Source organism: Zingiber officinale, chromosome 1B (genome assembly GCF_018446385.1).
Source record: "Zingiber officinale cultivar Zhangliang chromosome 1B, Zo_v1.1, whole genome shotgun sequence".
In the NCBI taxonomy this organism is placed as follows: domain Eukaryota; kingdom Viridiplantae; phylum Streptophyta; class Magnoliopsida; order Zingiberales; family Zingiberaceae; genus Zingiber; species Zingiber officinale.
The window spans coordinates 138,530,614-138,552,520 of NC_055986.1; the positions used below are offsets into that span (position 1 = coordinate 138,530,614).

Here is a 21,907-nt window from a genome sequence, read left to right on the forward strand (position 1 = left end):
TCGATTCCCTCGATATGTTAGATTTTAGAATCTGTATTGAGTGTATTTAGGGAAAAATAACTAACAAAAGTAATAAGGGTTTAATACAAAGTAATGGTGTCTTAGAGTTTATACATACAAATATATGTGGACAGTTCCCTAAGGCTTCTTGGAATGATCAAGCATACTTCATAATCTTCATAGATGACTATTCCTGATAGGGATACTTATACCTTATTCATAAAAAGACACAATCTCTAGATATGTTCAAAACCTTCAAAGTTGAAGTTGAAAATCAACTTGGTAAGAAAATTAAGACTGTAAGATCAGATTGTGGTGGTGAATACTATGATAGATATGACGGATAAGGTGAAAAACGTCTTGGGTCATTTGTGGATTACCTTACACCATGCCTGGGACATCTCAGTTGAATGGTGTAGCAAAGCGACGAAACCAACCCCTTAAGAATATGGTGAGAAGTATGATTGTATTTTCTTTTCTACCAGAGTCCTTGTGGAGTGAGACACTCAAGATTATGGTTTACCTATTCAACAGAGTTCCTAGTAAGGCGATAACAAAAATCCCATATAAATTGTGGATAGGTAGAGCACCTAGTCTTAGGCATCTACACGTTTGGGGTTGTCCAGCTGATACTACGCCTTATAGGCCTAATGAAAGGAAATTAGACTCAAGAACTGTTAGCTACCATTTTATAGGATACTTTGAAAACCCAAGAGGTTTCAAATATTTCAACTCCTTGAGTAGATCATTTTTCAAGACAGGAAATGCCAAAATTATTGAAAATGGTAGGAGTGATAAAGGTAGGAAAATATCATTTGAGGAGAACAATGATGATCATAATATGATAACTACCATACAACTAATAGTGAAATGATTATCATTCTATATAAAGTTGAAGTTATACAACCGGAAGGGGTAATTGACCACGATATTTTTATGTCCTCTCCAATTCAATTGGAATGTATGTCATCTCAAATAGTGGAATTCCCTCTTATGATTGAGAATGACTCTCAACCACCTCAAGATCAAGTGTCATTAAGGAGATATATTAGAGAAAGGAGATTCACGATGTCTTATAATTATATATATCTCTAAGAGCATGAGTTTGACATTAGATTGGAAGATGATCTCACATTCTTCCAAGAAGTCAAATAATTCTATCATATAGAAAAATAGATCGAAGTCATGAAGGAAGATATGAAGTCTATGGTGGACAATGACGTTTGAGAATTTATCGAATTACCTGAAGGTGTGAAACCTGTTGGTTGTAAATGGATATTTAAAACCAAACAACATGCATATGACAATGTTGAAAAGTATAAGACATACCTAGTCGCTAAGGGATTCACTCAAAAGGAGGGCATTGATTACAAGGAGACTTTTTTACTTGCAAGCAATGATAAGAGTTTGCTGTTAGAATCCAAGTCATTTCTATCTGGTAAATTTGAAATGAAGGATCTTGCTGATGCATCCTTTGCCTTAGACATACAGATTGTAATTGATCATTCAAGGTACACATTTAGATTATCACAAAAGGCATATGTAGAAAAGGTGCTCATTCGATATGACATGCAGAATTGTGCACCCGACAACACTCCAATGGCAAAGAGTGATAGACTTAGTTTGCAACAATGTCCACATCATGAACTAGAAATTAATGAAATGCAACAATTCCCTTATTCGTCTGCAATAGAGAGTTTGATGTATGCTCAAGTTTATACGCGTTAGGATCTTGCGTACATTATAGGGATGTTGGGTAGATATGAGTAACCCTGGACCAGAGCATTAAAAAGTTGTAAAGAGGGTTATGCGGTATTTGTAAAAAACGAAGAATTACATACTCACATATCGGAGATCATGTCATTTAGAGATCATTGGATATTCAGATTTTGATTTTCCTGGATGCTTAGATATGAGGAGGTCCATCTCAAGTTATGTCTTCATAATGATATGAGGGGTAATGTTATGAAAAAGTGTCAAACAGACGCTTATAGCCACTTCCACTATGGAGGTAGAATTTACAACCTGCTATGAAGCTTCTAACCACGGGATATGGATGCGGAACCTTATCACAGGTTTACAAATCTTTGGGGGCATTGATAGGTCATTAAGGATCAAGTTATAGAATTGTATTTTAAGAATAATTGTAGTTTGTCAAAGACTAAATACATCGATATAAAGTTTCTGACAGTTAAAGAAAGAGTCAGAATGATCAAATAATGATAGAGCATAGAAGGACATATTCCATGTTGCGATCCACTCACTAAGGGCTTTTCACCCAATGTGTTTCAATAGCATGTGTTAAATATGGGGGGTTCTTCCTTTTGATAAAGTACTCATTATGTAGAAATCTATATTTTGTATGATGCTCTGTATATTCATGAACACATATTTTGGCTCATTGTATATATTACAGATTTTCTATATGTGTGCATGATTTTGACTTGTCTGACATATGGATATAATATTTACTATTGCAGTTTTACATTTGGTTGTTGTAAATAAGATGTGGACTCCATTTAGAGTCATAAAGTTGAATTATGATTTACCACTGTGATTTAGCATAAGGTTTTAGTAAATATGATTTGGACCCTGTTTGGGTCATAAAGAGAATTTATTGAGAATAAACACTTATAGATCACATTTCATGTCATTCTTGTACTATACATCCATATTTGATCTATATTGTTAATGATATTAGTGTCAGTCCTATGCAGCTGGCAATAGGGGATGAATTGCCATGAAAAGACAAGTATACTCTTTCTGAAACTTTTGACTTTAGATTAGAAAAAAACTTTAATAAACAAACCCGAAATGCATATAAATAAGTACGAGACACAAACAATTTACTTAGTTTGCAACCGGGGAAGTTGTTAATTCAAGGCAAAGAAGTTCAACTACTCAACTCCTTCTTCGACACAAGTCGGAGGTGGAGAAACCTCGTACAGGACGTTCATAGCATAGACTTTGAAGAACAGAGTGAAATAACTTGAATACAGAAAGTGTTGTTCAAATGAAGAATACTAGGGCTCTATTTATAGTCCATTGGTCGAAACTAGACATTTGCTGACGTGGCACCATCCCGGGCGCTCGGACCCTCTCCAAGCGCCCACAGCGATGCTCTAGGCGCTTAGACCTATGCTGACATGGCCTCAACGATGATCCACTGCAACAGGCACCTCTTCGGCACCACAACTGGTCCGAGTGCCTGGATTTGTCAGCCTTGTGCTGACTGTCTGGCGCTTTTTCCGATTATTGACTTCATCTTCGATTGCTTGGGTGATGCTCCGACCTTCCAGAGTTGAGCTCACTCGAACCCAACTTAGGCCTTCTCCTCGAGTATCTTCTACTTCGGCTTCTCATTCCTTGGAAGTCACGCATGTCCTTCTCGTCCGCCGGTGTACTCTTTTGCAGCACCTCGTCCCTTGGATGCACCAAGTCTGTCGGCTCCCTTCCTGTGTCATCCTTCTCGCTAGTTGCGTATTCTGCTCGACTTCTTGTGTTCCTAAGCTCCTACACACTTAGACACATGACATCAAACACAACAGAACCTTACTTAACCTGACTGATCACATCAAAACTTATCCAGAATACTTACATTTAGTACTATGATTAATGTTGGGTCTTGTTATAGTTATAGTAGTTATGACTTTTTAGTCCTATACTAATTGATTTAATGGATCAGATTGTTTAAAGGAGTATTTAACCTATCAAATTTGACATATTAAGTTCAACTAAGGGGTTGTGTGATGTATAAGGAATCAAATATAGCCCAAGTGGGAGATTGTAGGATTAAGTCTACATGAGTGGACTAAATCCAATTAAATCAACATGAATGGACTTAATCTCCATAAGATGAGCTTACACTTATTAACACACACAACTAATTACATTAAAGAAAATAAACCTCAATTAAGTGATCTAATGCTTAATTGCATATAAAAGTTTGGATTAAATGAATGTGGATTCAATGTGTAGATTCAATAATCTGGTTTATTAACATTGATGAGTTTTTAATGAGAGATGAGCTTTATGGTGGATAGTGCCCATAAGTTGGGCTGGGTATATAAAGAAAGAGATATGGTTCATTAGGGCATACTTGAATGTTGCTCTCTTACTCTTGCTTCTTTTCTCCCATTGAGAAGGATCTTGAGTTGTCGGCCCATGGAAGACATCTGCTGCATTTGCAGGATCTCCGGTGACAAGTAAGAAGCAATAGTCCTTTACGATGGATTCGGATCAATCCTTCGCTAATTATTGTTTTGTTTTGTAATGCTACTTTAGAGATTGATGATAACTAAATTCTATTATAAATATATCCTTCAATTCATTATTGATGTATCACAATTCTTACAGAAGTTTCTTCCAAGTTCCAAGCGCCGAAATGCCATGAATTTGTTCTATCATATCCTATGAGTAAGCATGTGTCTACAGGCTAGCAGAATTTAGCCATGTCAGATGACACTAAATTGAACATGTTAACTATCAATAAAGAGTTACCACGACACATGCACATGCAACTGTTAAAGATATTACAGTGAGTCGATCGTCCACGCATCGTATGTTAAATTGATGAGATTGCATACTACACTTGGTCTTATCCAGAAGGTCACTGAAGGTATTTTTGCATATCTAATCGATACTTTGAATCTCACTTTCTCCCTTTTCAAACAATAATGACAAAGCTGTTAGATCTTGATATCTTATCACCTAAACATCAGATTATTAGCTTCCTAATGCTACTATTTAGGTTCCTCTATGGGAACTATCTACAAGCTTATTTTAATTTTTCTTGAAAGAACTGTTTTAGATCACTAAATGATTCCTCTTTATCTTCAAGAGAGCTGAATCACCTCTCATTATTTCTGGGATTCCATTAAGCACTATTTTCCAGTGACTCTTTGGCACTGATCCAAATCTAATTAGTACTTGTACTAGCCGAATATTAATCCTACAGCTCTTAAACGTAGGCACCACTTAAACACACAATCCTCTTTCATGATTAAGATTCTATATACTTTATAATAAACTAAGTTGATTGTGATTACAGCAAGCAACATTAAGCTAAAGGTCTAGCGTTCAGATTTATTTTCAAGATATTTTTTGAAAGTTGGGTAGGCCGAACGAAAAACAAGGATGCCAAAGGAAAAGGACATGAAGCTCTTTGAACACTAATTTAAAATTAGTTCTCACCAACCAATTTCTGATGGCAGTGGTTCAAAGTGATATAAAACAAATGTGGACTCATTGGTCCTAACTTTGCGGTCAGTAAATGATCTTCACTCTCATCTTTCACTGCCTGCGAAGCCAAACCGGCCATGTTGATCAAATTTGAATTGAATCAAATGGTCTGATCGATAAACTTTGGAAGAAGATCTACTTTTGGCCAGTCTGATTCACTTCTCAAAATTGATCTTTAGGGGAAAAAAATATTGGCTATTTTATTAATTTTTATCCTTGAAACTGTTCACTGATAAGTAGTGTTTAGAAAACTTGTATCCTTTTCAAGCTCAATCATCATTTGTCCCTTCTCCTAATTAATTTATAAGGAACAGAATATTCTTGTGAAAATATGCTATTTTCTAGTTGTTGCTGATGATGCTTCACGCACTCATTGATCAAAATGTGCAATCTATTGATTTCAAAGAACTTGTGTTGGGTATACACTAGGAAATGATCATATTTGACCACATATAGTGAGGAAACCTGACTCGAATGACCTATTCAACCAAGAAGACAGAAGAAACACTTCATGAGACAAGGATAACACAATTTGAGTTGAGCCAATGGTCACACCAAGTCGACTCAATAGAATTTCTTTAAGAAAAAAATTATAGTAATTAAGAATACAACGTTTTCTATTTTGTAACAAACATGCAATCTGATCGACTTGACTCAATGCATCCAAAAAAAAAGCATTTAAACCAAATCCAATATATCTTGCCATCACCAAAAGGCTTCCCCTTCCCTATAAATGGTGATAGCCAACCTCAGAAGCTCCCATAACTCACCAACCTTCTCACAACCAAATAGATGGGAGGAAATTTCTCATCATGTTTCTCTCCCGACGCAAAGCCTACAAAGGTCAAAGAAGAAGCAGGAAAGTACTACTGTCAGCGCGAACCGAGGCATACTGTCTCAAGAAAAATCCGTCCAAGAGATGAAGAAGGTTGTTCGGGTGACCCGGAGGTGGACATCAAGGCCTCTGTCTTCATTGCTAATTTTCACAAGATTATCTCCTTCCAGTATGAGACCAATCATTCAGTGGATACTCAAGGTCATGAAGCCACTTCTATCAGTTCCACAACTTGATACTAATTAAGTACTGATCACTGTTTAATCTACTTTTGTTTGCTATATATAGTTTTATGAGTTTAGTTATGAGATGTATTTGCTATCTTGTATGATCGACGCCTAGAGAAGTATCAAAGTGCTTTAAGTTTCAGTTTAATCTATTCATAATCCTTCAATGAGTTAGTGAAAATAAACAGCATAAATAAGAATATCAAGAGTTTGTTCTATAGTGTCCACTCGATAATTAAGAAGAATCATTGAGAATATCATAGAATATGAATTGAGAAGGAAAAGAAGCAAAAAAAATATCTTGGAAGTGTGAGCAAATAACTACAGTCTGTCACTCTCTGACCATTTTAAATATTTTTTTTTTCTTTTGTAATCAGTTGAGAGAACTCTTCACAGATGTTAATCATACTGTATCTCTTACTATTTAGTTTCCTGTTTCCCTTGGCTCTAGGCTTCATAGTTAACTGCTAATTAGCATCCAAATGTAGTTCTTCAGAGAGAACCTAAAGTGTGCATGCTTTACATCTTTTAAGGTCTCCATCACTACTATAGGCCAAGCAAAAGACTTATTTGCACTCTTTTATTAATGTATACCTCTTTTTGCCGGCTATTAGAAGCTATGTGCTATGTTGTGCTTCACGTTGTATGTTCCGTAGTTCTAGCCTGTTGCATTTTTTTTATCTTTTTTCAGAAAGAAAGCAGTTAGCTCGTCACAATGGTTTAAGCAATATATTAATGGATCTTTTAATATCCTTAGCTAATCAAACTCATGGTAGTTGTGATTAGACCATAAATATAGATTAGGAGATTTATTAATTGCTCAAAATTTGATCCCTCTTTGCTTAAAATATGAAAGTTCAAAAATAAAGATTTGCAATAACTTGTTGCAAAAGTGAATGAAAAAAAAATAGATGAAATTGATTCTAATAAGATAGTCTCACATTGGAAGGGAACAATAGATGAAATTGATTCCGATATGAGCCAAAGAATACTCTTATATTGAAAATTTTAAGGCAATGTGTCTATTTATATAGAATCATAATTTGATAATATTGTAAATATATATGAATGAGAGACTCTTTTTTATGTGAATGTTTTTAATTGACTTGTGTACAAGCACAACCTAGAAAACAAATATCTGCATCTCCAACTTGTTCTCCCAACTGCATGATGCAACTTTCTAAATTGCTCATCATCCTGAACTAAGAAACGATTGTCCATCTCTATTCCCAAGTCATATAAAATTTCAAGTCTACTTTAAATTCTAAATTTTGATTGTAAAAATTTATATGTGTTCGGCCCAACATAACTAACATTTTATGTCAAACATTTTAATAATATTGTATCCCTAATGATCCTTTTAAGTTTATTTATGTTTTTTTTTAGATTTTTAATCCCTTAATATCATGAAACACTGTTGTTACTTTAAATGCATGTCTCTCAAATTATATATACATATATATTTTTAAATTTTAAGTCTCCAAGACCATCAAATATATTTTTTTGACCAATTGTTTTTTTGCCCTAAATGTCTTGGATTTGCATCGAATGCATGTATTGTAAGTTCACTTTTAGTAAAAAAAAATATTTAATAATTGTAAGAGTTTGAATTAGTGCTAAGTTGGTAAAAATGTTAAATAATTTGGATTTACACCAATTTAATACTTTTCCTGAGTCTATGTGTATATTTTTTAGTTGATTTAGTTAAATTCAAAGAAATAATTTGATTAAATAGTAACTGAATGCCTCGCGCTTTATCTACACTTTGTTTGAATTGAATATTTTTTATAGTCAAGTGTTCAAGTTTTATCCGATTAATCTTGAAAGTAAACGGCATTCTCTTTTGAATTAATTATCAGGTAAATCCGAATTACAATTTATGCACATTTAGAGATTAACCTCCAAAAATATTAATCCCTATTGAAATTCAAATTCCCATTCTCTTATTTATTCTTAAGTGTTTTACTACTACACTATAGAGATAATATCATCCATTTTAATTATATATTAGCAAATCAAATCATAATCCTAGTAGCTCTTTCTAGATTCTAGCTATATCACTTAATCTAGATTTTATTTATTCGATCCAATCAAGAGTGCAAGATCGCCTTAAATCAACTCCAAATTTTTGACTGAAAACATTATTTTAATTTCTAGTCTCTACTGTTAAGGATAAGTTTTAATGCTCCCTAGTCTAATTCTCATTACTTTCTATTCTATACCCTATATATATATATATATATATATATATATATATATATATATATATATATATATATATATATATATATATATATAAATATATATATAAATATATATATGTGGGAATATCTTGAGTCAAAGATTCACGTCTAGCCCTATCCAAATTAAATCTTAAACTTACATTTGGAAGAAAGATATGATGCCTTTTTTTTTTTTTTTTTTTCCATTTTTTAAAGATTACTTATCAATGTGATTTGCAAAATGAAAATCAATAGTAAATATTTTAGTAACTATGGTAAAGTGAAGGCACATTTCCAATCATATAGGGCATGTATACAAGAATCAGTAGATCAATTGAACTGATTGTATGAGCAAACTAGAAAGAAAAAAAAATATTTAATGGAGTATTTTGGAGATATTATCCATTAAAAATTCAATTTAGGAGGTCTTTAATATTATTCTTTTATTGGACCTTTTAAAATTAGTGGGGTTTTTTTGGAACTTCAAAGTAACGATAAACATAGTTAGGTTTATCTTATTAGAGGCGTGGTGGCATATGTTGCCCATCCGGTAAGTGATTCGCTATATTATTAAAGCATAGAAGGAAATAATTGATGTCCGACGAGTGTGGTTGTTGCTAAAGTTGATAGGATATTATAAACTAGCCAAGTTGAACTAAGTTTCAAGTTTATTTGATAATATTCAAGTTTATTTGATAAGATAACTGAGTCAAATTTAAAATAAATTAAGTCGTTAAAATGATTGTTCAAACTTAATTTAATTTCTTTTTTAAGAGCTTGAGGTTAGTTCACAGTTTAAGGGTGTTTAATCATTTAAAACTTTTATATTTTTAAATTTTTTTAATTGATTATTAAACTTGATAATATAAATTTATTTATTTATTTTAAAATTTCCTTTCATTACTTAAAATATTGATGATAATTTTATTAATAAACATGACCTATAAACTCTGTTCATAACATTGTTTATAAACATTATTAATGAATAATTTATAATATTTATTCATAAATATTAAACATATATATATATATATATATTCTCAAATTTATTCATTTAATTTAATAAATTATTTAAATTTATTTATTTAATTAATTTTTTATGCATTAAACTAATACAGATAAATTCTTACTAAATTGAATATCTGCTCACAAACGTTTGATTACCGTAAGTAGAAAGATGCTAACTTTAATTTAATAAGAAGTAAAGTCATTGAATAATAATAAAGATGAGAAAGATAAAAGCCTTTAAAGAAAATAAAATATTGTTGTCATTAACTATTAAGGGTTGGATGACAAAAGTATGTGAAGTTGTTGTCAATAATGCAAATCAATTTTTTAAATACTTTCTCCGTTAAAAGTTATAACAAAGAAAGGATTTTAAAAAAGAAATCAAAAAAAATATATAGGGGTGTTATAACAATACTGAAATCATAAGGGTCTTCATGGAAATCAGAGAAACTTCGGTGTGCAAATTTATCTTTGTTGAACGCTGTATAAATGTATAAAAACCCTTGCGCCTCCCAGGACTAAAACCTTAGCCGCCACGCGTCGCCGTGCTTTCTGCCCAAGCTTTGGTTGCTCTCATAATTTCAGGGGAATCGTCGAGATACAGAAGGAGATAGACAAGGATGGGGAGCGACAGTGAGAACGGAAAATCTTTGAAGGAGAGGAGGAAGTTGATGTCCGTCTCCCCGATTGCCAAACCCTTATCCGGAAAGAAGTTATGCAAGCGGATCCTAAAGCTCGTCCGACGAGGTATCCTCCTCTATTATTTCAAGTAATGTTTTGTATCTCTGATCGGGTCGTGAGTGTTAGCCTGTATCGTCCAGTTATTCTGGCTTTTAGGGATATGGAGATCATTTTTGCATGTCCGTATTGGGTCATACGGAAAAAAAAAAGAAAGAAATCCTTTTGCCTACCGAAAACTTGTTTTTGATCCTGAAATGTTCTTATTATCCACTGAAATTATACATGAACATCTCATACCAGTATATTTAAATATTCAATTAAAATTTGGAAAGGTCTTCCTTTATGGCAGGTGCTATATTTTTGCATTTTCATGATTTGGTATTACAATCACATATTAACTATTACCATCAAGAAGCACAACTAATCCTCATACCCAAGAAGCAATCAAAATATTGTTTTTTTAATCTGTTCTCATTTGTGGAGGCAATGTTAATTTAACATTGTTTTTGCAGATTGTGTGTTATTGCTGGGAATATATCTCCTATGGACGTGATTACCCATGTGCCCATCTTACTGGAGGAAGCTGACATTCCTTATATCTATGTTCCTTCAAAAGAGGTTTGATTGATGCATCTTGTTTCCTTTGTCTTCTTAAATTCTCCTTTGCAGATCCATTTAGTTCAAGCACATGTACTTTTAAACAAGTCAATTTTTTAGAGGATGCATGAACCTTTGCAGCATTTTTTAACCACTTTGGGCCTGAGTATTCTCTGGACTGGATGTGATTTTTATCTCGCATTTTGAAGCAGATGGAATTGTTAGAGGAAATTAGAAACCAAGGGTTGCATTTATGAAAAAGAAAGCTTGCAAAAGATTTAATTGCCTAGATAACTAGGATGGTTTCTATTTTTGTGGTGACTAGAGCTATCATGCGCTCTACATCCATTTTATATTCCTTTTATAAATTTCCCCAATACTTGTTACATTCTCTGAATCATTCATTCACCTTATCTTGGGTGCTTGCCATTTTTTGTTAGTCAAACAGCAAGACTGACTACGGAGATTCTCCTTGCACCATGCTCTTCAACTCTTGGCAATAGCCTGCCTATTTCTACTGTTAGTAGACACTGATCCAAATCAAATCATTTAACCATGAAGCAACTAATAGTGAGATAGAGGCCGCTGCATGATCTGTTCGGGCTCTACTTCTATCTATGCCTTTGTTTTTGTTCCCCTTTTATAATTCTTCTTTCAACATAGGATCTTGCAGTTGCTGGGGTTACCAAGAGGCCAACTTGCTGCATATTGGTGACAACTAAACCAATCAAAGGCGAGCTGACGCAGGATGTACAAGAGAAGCTGCAGGCAGATTACAACCAGGTCGTTGCAGAAGTGAAGGAGCTCACAGCATCCCTCTTCTGAATGTTCTAAACGTCCAAGTCTCATACACATCATGTTTGCAGTTCTTACATACGAGCTGTTTCTTCCACTTCTATTGTAAGCCTAATCCTTCCATAGCTATTTGTAGATGCCTAATAAAAGACAGTAATAGAAAAGGGTTGATTAGTCGTAGGCCAGTTTGTATGTCAATTAAGCTTCGTCAACTGTGGAGTCTTGATCTTAAGTTAGGATTGATTTTGGATGCCAACCATTAGTTCTTCCTACTTTGACTCGATATCCAGAAGCAAGAGTTTTGAAGATATCCATCACTGCATGTTGATTAGTAGGATCTTATTGTAATATTGGTATTAAACATCAGATAGAAGTCCTTGTTAACTAGTTGCCAGGTTAGTTCTTTATCCTAATGTGACTGATCTTTGTTAATTGACAAAATTTTGACTCGCAACCTAGTATTAGTATATCAACTGGCATGGATGCATCTATTGGCAAGGGTATGTTCAGGAAACTGATTGGATGGAAAGTTAGTAACCCTGTTTTCTTCGAGAAAATAGGAGAATAGGAATCAATATTTTTTTTAATAAATTCTTTTGATACACCCAGAAATGGCATAGGAAATTTTTTAACGAGCCCTTATTTTTCATTGCTGTACTCTTTGCATGCTTTCTTGCTCGCTCTCTTGATGCAGCCGTTGCATTAGCTTGCGAAGTGTTCGTCGGATTGCCGGAACATACTAGGTGACTGTGCAAATGAGAAAATTCTGAGTGACGTTGGGTTTATTATAAGGTATTTGGTTAATGAATTTGGGAATAAAAATTTTGAAATCATTTCTAAAGAATTTGGAACGGTTAAAATTCAAGTAAAGCGATGGATTAAGAATATATTTCTGATTCTTCATGCCATGGGCGGAGTTTAAAAAAATATTATTTTACTTTTTCTATAAAAGAATTTGTTTCCCTTAAGTAATTGCTCCTTTGTCATTCTCTCTTCGCTCGTGATGGATGAGCGGCCATGTCATATGCGATAATACCGTCGGCTCTCTAGCATAAGTCGTCGTAGGCTAGTAGCTCATAGCCGTCCGTCATTGTCTTCTCTTCGTTTTGTCTGTCGTTCCTTTCCATTAGTAGCGAACCTTCTTTCTCTTCTTCTGCTGTCGTGTGCTAGGAATGCATCGATGTCAAAGTACAAAGCTGAAAAAAAAAATCAAAACTTTGGCGGTGCCTTATGCGGAGGAACCAATAACAGGTTCAGAAAAGGACCAAGTCCCTTCTCTCACATAGATTGGAGAGAGTGTAGCGAAGCCAAAGAAGGAGAGGGATGGGTTGACCGAGAATATAGAAAGAAAAGATTGATGCAAGGGAATGTTATGTGGTAATTAGGAGGGAGTCAAATGGATAAAGCAACAGTAATATCATTTTTTATATATACTAGTGTGATTGTGCACACACATTGCGTGTGTAATATAATAATATATAAATTATTTGGGTCCCAACAATAAACTATTGTAATGAGCTTCCCTATGACAAAAATTATTTTAATTTAATATTATATTTATCTTAGTAAAAGAAACTAAAAAATATATATTTTTAAATATCGTCGGCTTAAAATATTTATAGAAACTTCTTTGATCATAATGTTATCAATTCTAAGATGTGGGACTAATTTATTTTTTTTATATAAAATAACCAGAAAAAATTAATGATGAGAAAAATTCATAATAATACGTCGTAGCTGAGTCTCGAACTCTAGATCACTGATTGTTTCGATTGTGGAATTACTAATAAACTTTGGAATTATTTTTAGTGTGAATAGAAAAAAGGACAGTAACGTAAATTCATTTTAGGCTTCACCAAAGTTAGTTAGTAAAGGAGGGAGATTTTTAATAAAATAGTAAGATATTGATTTATTATAAGATTTTGATAAAAATTTTGAAAAATAAATTGATATTTGAAAAATGAATCTATACCTACCTAACCGGAACTTATAAACCAAATAGCAATATTAAAATGACTAAATCCATTTTCATTCTAATATACTATCAAATTCATTCTCATTCCTATTCTTGCACCCAAACCAAATGCCTAATTCCTTGATTTCATGACAAATTTAAATAGATTATATTTCTTGCATAAGATTTACATTATAAAATTAGATATGTTAGCTCGATCAAAATCTAAAATTATAATATTTCTTGATTTTCAATTAATCATAATTAAATTTTTTAAATTTTGACCATGCTTTTCTAGCTAAACTGTGATTGTAAATTAATTGAGTTGGGTTTGGCACGATGAGTTCAACCTCAGCTATAACTTTCTATCAGATCTCCCTGTCTTCTTTGGCTATACCAATCGAGTAGAGAAATGTAAAGGTAACTATATATATAAAAAAAGATGTACATAAAAGAATTTATTGCAAAGGTGTCTTGCTTGAGGTCACATAGATAATAAATTCCCCGCCACAGGCTCAGGTTTCTTTTTCTTATATTCCCATTAGAATAACTTCTTGTGTTTTTTTTTTAATTAGTACAATTAATTCTATCCGAAAGTGGAGAAGATGATTAACTGAAGATATGGCTCTGTAGTTGACTAGATGAAGATATCGGGTGGTTCTGCAAGACAAAAAGTGTTAGTGTCAGGTTGGGAAAGAGTTCCCGGAGTTGGCTCTCCGATGCTCAAGTCAGTCCTTCGCTTAGTAAAGAATAGTAGAAAACTATAGCTAGAGCGTGTAGAATAACAAAGTTACGCATACCTCCGCATGTAGATAGGAAGCCTTTTTTATAGTATCACTGTAGTATTTATGTACACATTTCAAAATATATGCACGTTTTCCAAAATATCTTAGGAAAATATAAGTCAAAAAATGTCCCTTATTAGTACCAAAACAGATTTAGATATCTTCACAATGACATGATATTATCCACTTTAAGGTTAAGCCCTCATGGTTTTATTTTTTGGGTTCTACCCAAAATGCCTCATATCAATGGAGATATCTTTTCCTTATAAATTTATAATCTTTTCCATGTATTTTCAATGTAGGACTTTGTTTGCAATCTTGCAACCCAACAATCCCTCCTCAAACGAAGGACCATAGGCTTCCCACGTCCGATTCTTGACCCACCAGGTCTTCCTGCCCCTCAGTCATCGGATCTACTAGAACTTCTTGCCTGGTGTCTGGTTCTCTTGATCCGGGCATGGGTGCCCCCACTTCTTTCGTTCAAGGTCCATGACTCTTATGCACAGTTGACGATTAGTCCTTCTGGCAGTCCGAACTCTGATACTAATTGTTGGACCTAAAAGGGATTTAGATATCTCCATAGTGAGATGATATTGTCCACTTTGTGCCTAAGCCTCCATGATTCTATTTTTGACTCTACCTAAAAGGTCTGACACCAATAGAGATATTTTTCTCTTATAAATCTATAATCTTTTTCATATATTTTTAATGTGGGACTTTATTTGCAACCTTGCAATCCAATATCCCTGACACTTTTCCTTAAGCGAGCACACAAATCTCTGATGTGATAGGCTGAAAACTTCTAAAGCATAATTTGGCTACTGGATATGCTCCATTGTCAGGGGCACAAACCTCCAAAAGGGTATGATGAGATACGCAGGTGGGTCCCACTATAGCCCGACTGAGAACTGATCAGAGGATGCTCAGCAAGGAAGTCCCTGCTCGGTCATGCTGAAGAGAATTATCTTCCTTTATTCCACCTTTCTGTTGTCGGAGGGTTGCCTTTCATTCGACCGACCATGGCATTCGGCCGGGACTAGGGTTCGGGGGATTTCCGCCTTATCTCTTACCATAGTCACAGGCTCCTCGCGGCCAACCATCCAAATAGTCACGTTCGACCGGTCGTGTAGTCCGTTCAACCCACTACACCTAGCCAGGTGACCTGTAATTTGACTATTTTGTACTTTGACCTTCACATCAACCGTTCTTTCCTACTTTGACCCATCTTCTGTGGGCCCCTTTTCATCATTGTATCACTAATACATTTCAGGAATATCAAAAAAAATATTTTTCTCATTTCATTTTCATTGCTAATATTCAAGAAGATAAAAATTCATTTGCACTATTTTCATTTAAAATTAATACTATATTACAAAATTTCCTAATACTAAATGAGATATTGGATAATAAAAATCCAAAAGTTATTCGGCTGCATCATTACATATTTTAAAATTTTCACAAATACTACTACAAACATTTCATTATTGTGAAAATAAATATATATTAGCATTATTAATATTTTATGTAAAAAATAAGCATAAAATAAATTTTGTAATAATTGATATATTGAATCTTAATATGTTGGTACATCATGTGGAAATTTTATAGGTCTCATTCCATTATTTTTATAAAAGTTACCCCTTGATTTTACTATAGATGAATGCGACCATAAATAGGAAATAACATTTCTAATTAGTTTAATATTGTTTGTTAAAATTTTTAATCTATCTTGAGCACATAAATTTAAAACATGACAATGCAACAAATATGAAAAAATAAATAACCAATAATAGGTTGACATATAAATTTTAGTTCTTCAATACTAGTGGTATTAGAACTAGTATTATCAAATGATAATGAAAATATTTTATAAGTTAATCTATATTCTTTTAAAATTAAACATAATAATTATGAGATGTTGTGAACACTATGTGATTCGTCAAAAACTCTATAACAATCTTTTTTGGATATTCTAGGAATTATCGATCCAATGACAAATCACACTCATATATGAATGTGTTTGCGATCACTCCAAATATTGAAACATAAAGCAACTTTATTATTTAATTTACTAAATTATTTAATTAAAATTTTCCCCTTGTTTTACTAATTTTTAATTGCACGAGTAAGTATAGTTTTAGGAATACATTTAGCAGATGGATTAAGAAATTTTTTATAAAAATCTTCAAATGTATATTTAGATTCAAAATTAAATGAAAGATGTTCTACAGAAACAAATCTAGCTAATAATTTTTTTAATTTATTATCATAATATAAAAATAAACTAAAATCACTACTTCCACTAATGAAAAATCTAGATAATTGTGTTTTAGCACAATCAATTCCATATTCTATTGGGTGCTTCACTTCTATGTATCGTTCCAATGACCCATAGTCATCACCAACTTAGAATTTGTAGGAAGTATTATAATATTTTCATTTTGCACGCAATTCTCCTAACGGAAGAGTGATATTATCAAAATGTTTAGTAAAAATAGAATATTTTAAAGGAGGAACTTCCCGAACCTTAGAAGTAATTATATTAGTACTTCCTTGTGTTTTGTGTGCCATAGTCGAATTTAGAATTTTCTCAGTCTCATCATCGATGGATTGAATGTTCAGAATCACTATTTCCTTGCCCCCCCCCCCTAGATCAAGATAATGAAGATGAACCTCCTCGCCCTCGACCTTCTTTTTGCCCTCAACATCCTGCCATTGTAATCGGAACTCGAAAGAGGAAGCCGAAAGTGTGTTGAGGTGGAGTCAAAAGCTTATAGATATTGTGGAATTTAGAATAAGTAGAGAAGATGTAAGTGAAAATAATGAAATGAACTCTCTATTTATAGAGTTTGGAGAGTAACTATTGACGGGTGGCTCATATTTGGATGAAGGTCAATGTGATAGATGCTATGGAAGAAAAATCTGTTAAAATTTTTTATAATAAAATTCTGTTACGGTTTTATATAACAGAATTCTGTTATGGTTTTTCATAACAGAATTCTGTTGTGATTTTTCATAACAAAATTTTATTATAATTTTACCGAGTCTAGGGTTTATGCATTATTTATAGAGATTATTGTAAACCTACTGTACAATAATAATCATTAGATGTGATTCTTTTGTGTAGAGAGAATTCAAATAAACCTTCAGCCCTTTTGTGGAGTAGGCATACCGCCGAACCATGATAACTCTTTTTCTTTCTCTTCTTCTTCTCCTTCCTCGTGTTTGATCTCCTTTTGTGCATCTTTGTCTTATTGCTCTACGCTGTCTCTTTTCTCTCTTCCTCTTCTTACGCACGTTAGAGGTTGAGAGGTGTTGCCCTCTCTCAACAATTGGTATCAGAGCTACAAGTTTTGATGGATTTCTTCAACATGTCGGGGACGACTTCTGTGAATTTCAATATGATGAAGTTTGATAGAATTGAAAACTTCTGATTATGGCAGAGAAAAGTCAAGGACTTGTTGGTACAACAAGGCATGGTGAAGGCACTAGGAGAAAGAAAATCGGAAAGCATGAAGAAATCAGATTGAGAAGAACTTCAGGTGAAGGCAATAACAACAATTAGGATTTATCTTACAGATGATGTGATGTATCACGTCATGGACAAGGAGTCATTGATGGCAGTTTGGCAAAAGCTGGAAAGTCAGTACATGTCAAAGTCATCGACAAACAAGTTGTATCTCAAGCAGAAATTATTTGAGCTGAAGATGACAGAAGGAACCGATCTGTGCCAGTACACAACGTATTCAATCAGATTGTGAGTGATCTGAAGCGGGTTGATGTGAAGATCGAAGACGAGGACAAGGTGCTGATGTTGTTGAATTCTCTACCTTCATCTCCTACGTACGAGAATTTGGTTACTACTTTGATGTATGGTAAGGGTTTAGGGAGATCATAGGGGCGTTGTTAGGTTTTCACCAAAGGAAGAAAATAAGCGATGAAGTTTCTAAGGGAGAAGAACTTTTGGTAAATAACAACTAAGAGCGTGGTAGGAGCAAATCTCGACATGGATCGAGTAATAACAACAAGGCTCGTTCTAAATCATGAAGGAAGAAGATGATCACGTGCTACAAGTGTGGAGGCAAAGGTCATATCAAGAGAGATTGTTCGGAGATAAAGAAACATGTTGCAGAGAACAAAGGTAGCTTGGTAAAGTCTGCAAACATAGTTAAAGAAGAAAATTCAGAGAGCGGTGATGTAGATATATTATCAGTTATATCGAGTTTGGAGTAGTTGATAGATGCATGAATTTTAGACTCTGCATGTTCATATCATATGACTCCAAACAAGGATTGGTTTGACACTTATAGGGCAGTGGATTCTGGTTCAATGTTGATAGAAAATGATACGTCATGCAAAGTTATCGGCATAAGAACGTCAGAATCAAGATATTTGATGGTGTGATCAAAACTTTATGTGATGTCAGATATATACCAGAGCTAAGGAAGAACTTGATCTCACTAGGCACACTGGATGGTATTTGTTGTAATTACAAATCAGTGAGCGGGATGATGAAGGTTAGCAAGGGAGCTCTGACGATAATGAAAGGACAAAAGATAGCAGGAAACATCTAAAAGTTGATAAGGACTACAGTTGTAGGTGGAGTCACCTCGGTGGAGTCTAAATCAGACAATATAGTCTTGTGGCATATACGACTAGGGCATATGGATGAATGTGAGATGCTAGAACTTTACAAGAGAGATTTGTTGAAGGATGTCAAGACGTGTAAGCTTGAATTCTGCAAATTTTGTGTTCTTGGGAAATAAAGAAAAATATAATTCAAGACGGCAATAAACAAGACGGAGAGAATTTTGGACTATGTACATATGGATCTCTAGGGACCAGCCAGTGTAGCATCACGTGGAGGGCTCTTGTATTTTATAAGTTTTACAGATGATTTCTCACGAAAGGTCTCGGTATACTTTATGTGTCACAAGTCAGAAAATTTGCAAAGTTTAAACTGTGGAAAACTGAAGTGGAGAGCTAGACCGAAAGAAAGATCAAATGCCTTAGGTTAGACAATGAGACTAAGTACATAGATTCAAAGTTTCAGAAATTTTATGAGCAGCATGTGATAATGAGACATGTCTTGGTTCGCAGGACACCTCAATAGAACGGGATAGCGGAAAGGTTGAACAGGACAATTATTGAGAATGCAAGATGTCTCAGGCTGAATGTAGGGCTTGCAAAGAATTTCTAGGCGAAAGCGGTTAACATGATATGTTATCTCATTAATAGATCATCAAGGGCAGCACTAGAAGGCAAAGTATCAGAGGAAGTATGGACAGGGAATCAAGTAGATTATTCTCATCTTCAAGTTTTTGGATGTCCTGCCTATATGCACATATCTAGTGAGGAAAGATAAAAGCTGGATGTGAAGTTAAAGCAGTGCATTTTTTTTTGGGCATCAAAAAGGAGTTAAAGGCTTCAAGCTTTGGGATTCTAAGGCAAACAAGGTGGTGATTGTTGGTGCAACCTTAGGTCAAGGTTGACCTGGTTGACCTGACTCGAGTTGACCTGACTCGAGTTGTATTTTGATGTTTGACTTAGGAAGATTGTTGGTGCAACCTTAGGTCAAGGTTGACCTAGTTGAGTTGCATGTTGATGTTTGACACTCGTGGAAGAGTTGTATTCTTGATATGGGACAAGAATAGATGTTTTGGAGATTATTGGGGCAACCGTAGGTCAAGGTTGACCTGGTTGACCTGATTCGGGAAAAAGTCCAAGTATGGAGACTTGGCAACGGAAAAGTCCAAGCAGGGAGCTTGGCACTAGAAAATTCCAAGTATGGAGACTTGGCACTGGAAAAGTCCAAGTATGGAGACTTGGCACGGGAAAAGTCCAAGTATGGAGACTTGGCACTGGAAAAGTCCAAGTATGGAGACTTGGCACGGAAAAGCCCTAACTGGGATGTTAGGCGGTGTGGAAAGTCCTAACTGGGATGTTAGGCAGTTGAAAAGTCCTGGTGAGTGAAGCCAGGCAGTCGGAGAAGTCCTGGTGAGTGAAGCCAGGCAGTCGGGAAATCCTGGTGAGTGAAGCCAGGTGAAAATCCTAGTGAGTGAAGCTAGGTGAAAGTCCTGGTGAGTGAAGCCGGGCAAGGGAAAATCCAGATGGATCAAGGGTGATCGGACATCTGGTGATGGGAAGTCCAAGTAGGTCATAGGAGTGACCGGATACTTGGTACGGAGAGAAAAGTCTAAGTGGGTCAAAGGGATTGACCGGACACTTAGCGGGGAGTCCTAGCAGGTCAAGGGAGTGACCGGATGCTAGGCGCAATGTACCAACAGGTCAAGATTGACCGGATGTTGGTTTGGACTTGGTTTGGGCGAAAACCATGAGCTGGATCGATCTGGTGATCGATCCGGATATGAATATTCTCGACGGTCCGGTGACCGATCGAATACATCGAGTATATCAGTGATAACCGCCGGTCCGTGACCGATCGTGAGTCGATCGAACAGAGCGAGGCGAGGGGCTGATCGGTCGGGACCGATCGATAAAGCCTGATCGGTCCCCAGACCGATCAGGAAGTTCCCTGATCGGTCTGTGGACCGATCAGGAGGTTCCCTGATCGATCCATGGACCGATCAGGGATGGAACAGAAGCGAAGGCTTCTTCCCTGATCGGTCCACAGACCGATCAGGGTTCTAGCCGTTGCGACGCAACGGCTAGTTTCTTCGCTCTTCTTCTTCGCAGGTATAAAAGAGGGCTACAGGACTTCGGTGAAGCTTCTTCTTCTTCCTCTTCTTCCTACTGAGCTGCTGCTGTGCTCTTGAGCTTTGTTGAGTTCCGAAGCTTCGTGTGAGCTTCTTCGACTGGGTTCCTGCTGTTGTAGGCGTCTCGTGAAGTTGCTGCTTCAACCAGTCGACGAGAAGGCAAGCGTGTTTGTTTTTACATTCATATTGTCTTGTGCTTCTTTGTATTTTGTGTACTTCTATCTTGCTGTTGCAAGAGTTATTGTGGCGAGGTTTCTCCACCCACAAGGAGTATATATTAGCCGGTTCTCCGGGAACTCATCCACCGACGGATTGATAGGCTTCGTCCACCTTACGGACACGCCGAGGAGTAGGAGTTTCATCTCCGAACCTCGTTACATCGCTGCGTCTAAGGTTTGATTTCTCCATTTACGTTTCTGTTGTTATTTTTCCGCTGCGCTAACCTGATTTGTAGAAAGAAACGAGTGATTTGGGGCGGCTATTCACACCTCCCTCTCTAGCCGCGTACGAAGAGATCCTAACAAGTGGTATCAGAGCAAGGTTGCTCTTCGACAGATCAACACCCGGGGGAGCACGGGCTAGAGATGGATCTCTATGGAGAAGATGTCACGGTTCAACCCTTCTACGAGTCTCACGACAACTTCACATATTGGAAGGTAAGGATGATGTATTTTCTTAGGACTAACATGTTAAATTGGTTTTGTGTACAAGAAGGGTTTTCCCCTCCGATGGATGAGGAAGGAAAACCTATCAAGAAGAAGGAGTGGACGAAGGAGCAAATCCACCAATCAACCATCAATGATGAGGTAACGAAAATCATTGAATTCTCTTTACCTAATGATGTGT

At 35.3% G+C, this 21,907-nt stretch overlaps 1 protein-coding gene across 1 annotated transcript; it reads left to right on the forward strand.

The window, feature by feature from the left end:
* Positions 1-10,050: 10,050 nt before the first annotated feature.
* On the forward strand, positions 10,051-12,086 carry LOC121981802 (H/ACA ribonucleoprotein complex subunit 2-like protein). Its single transcript, XM_042534532.1, has 3 exons — positions 10,051-10,280; positions 10,727-10,832; positions 11,475-12,086. Exons 1-3 carry the CDS (start codon positions 10,249-10,251, stop codon positions 11,634-11,636), a joined length of 300 nt encoding a protein of 99 aa, XP_042390466.1. The 5' UTR covers positions 10,051-10,248; the 3' UTR covers positions 11,637-12,086.
* The last annotated feature ends 9,821 nt before the right edge of the window (positions 12,087-21,907 follow it).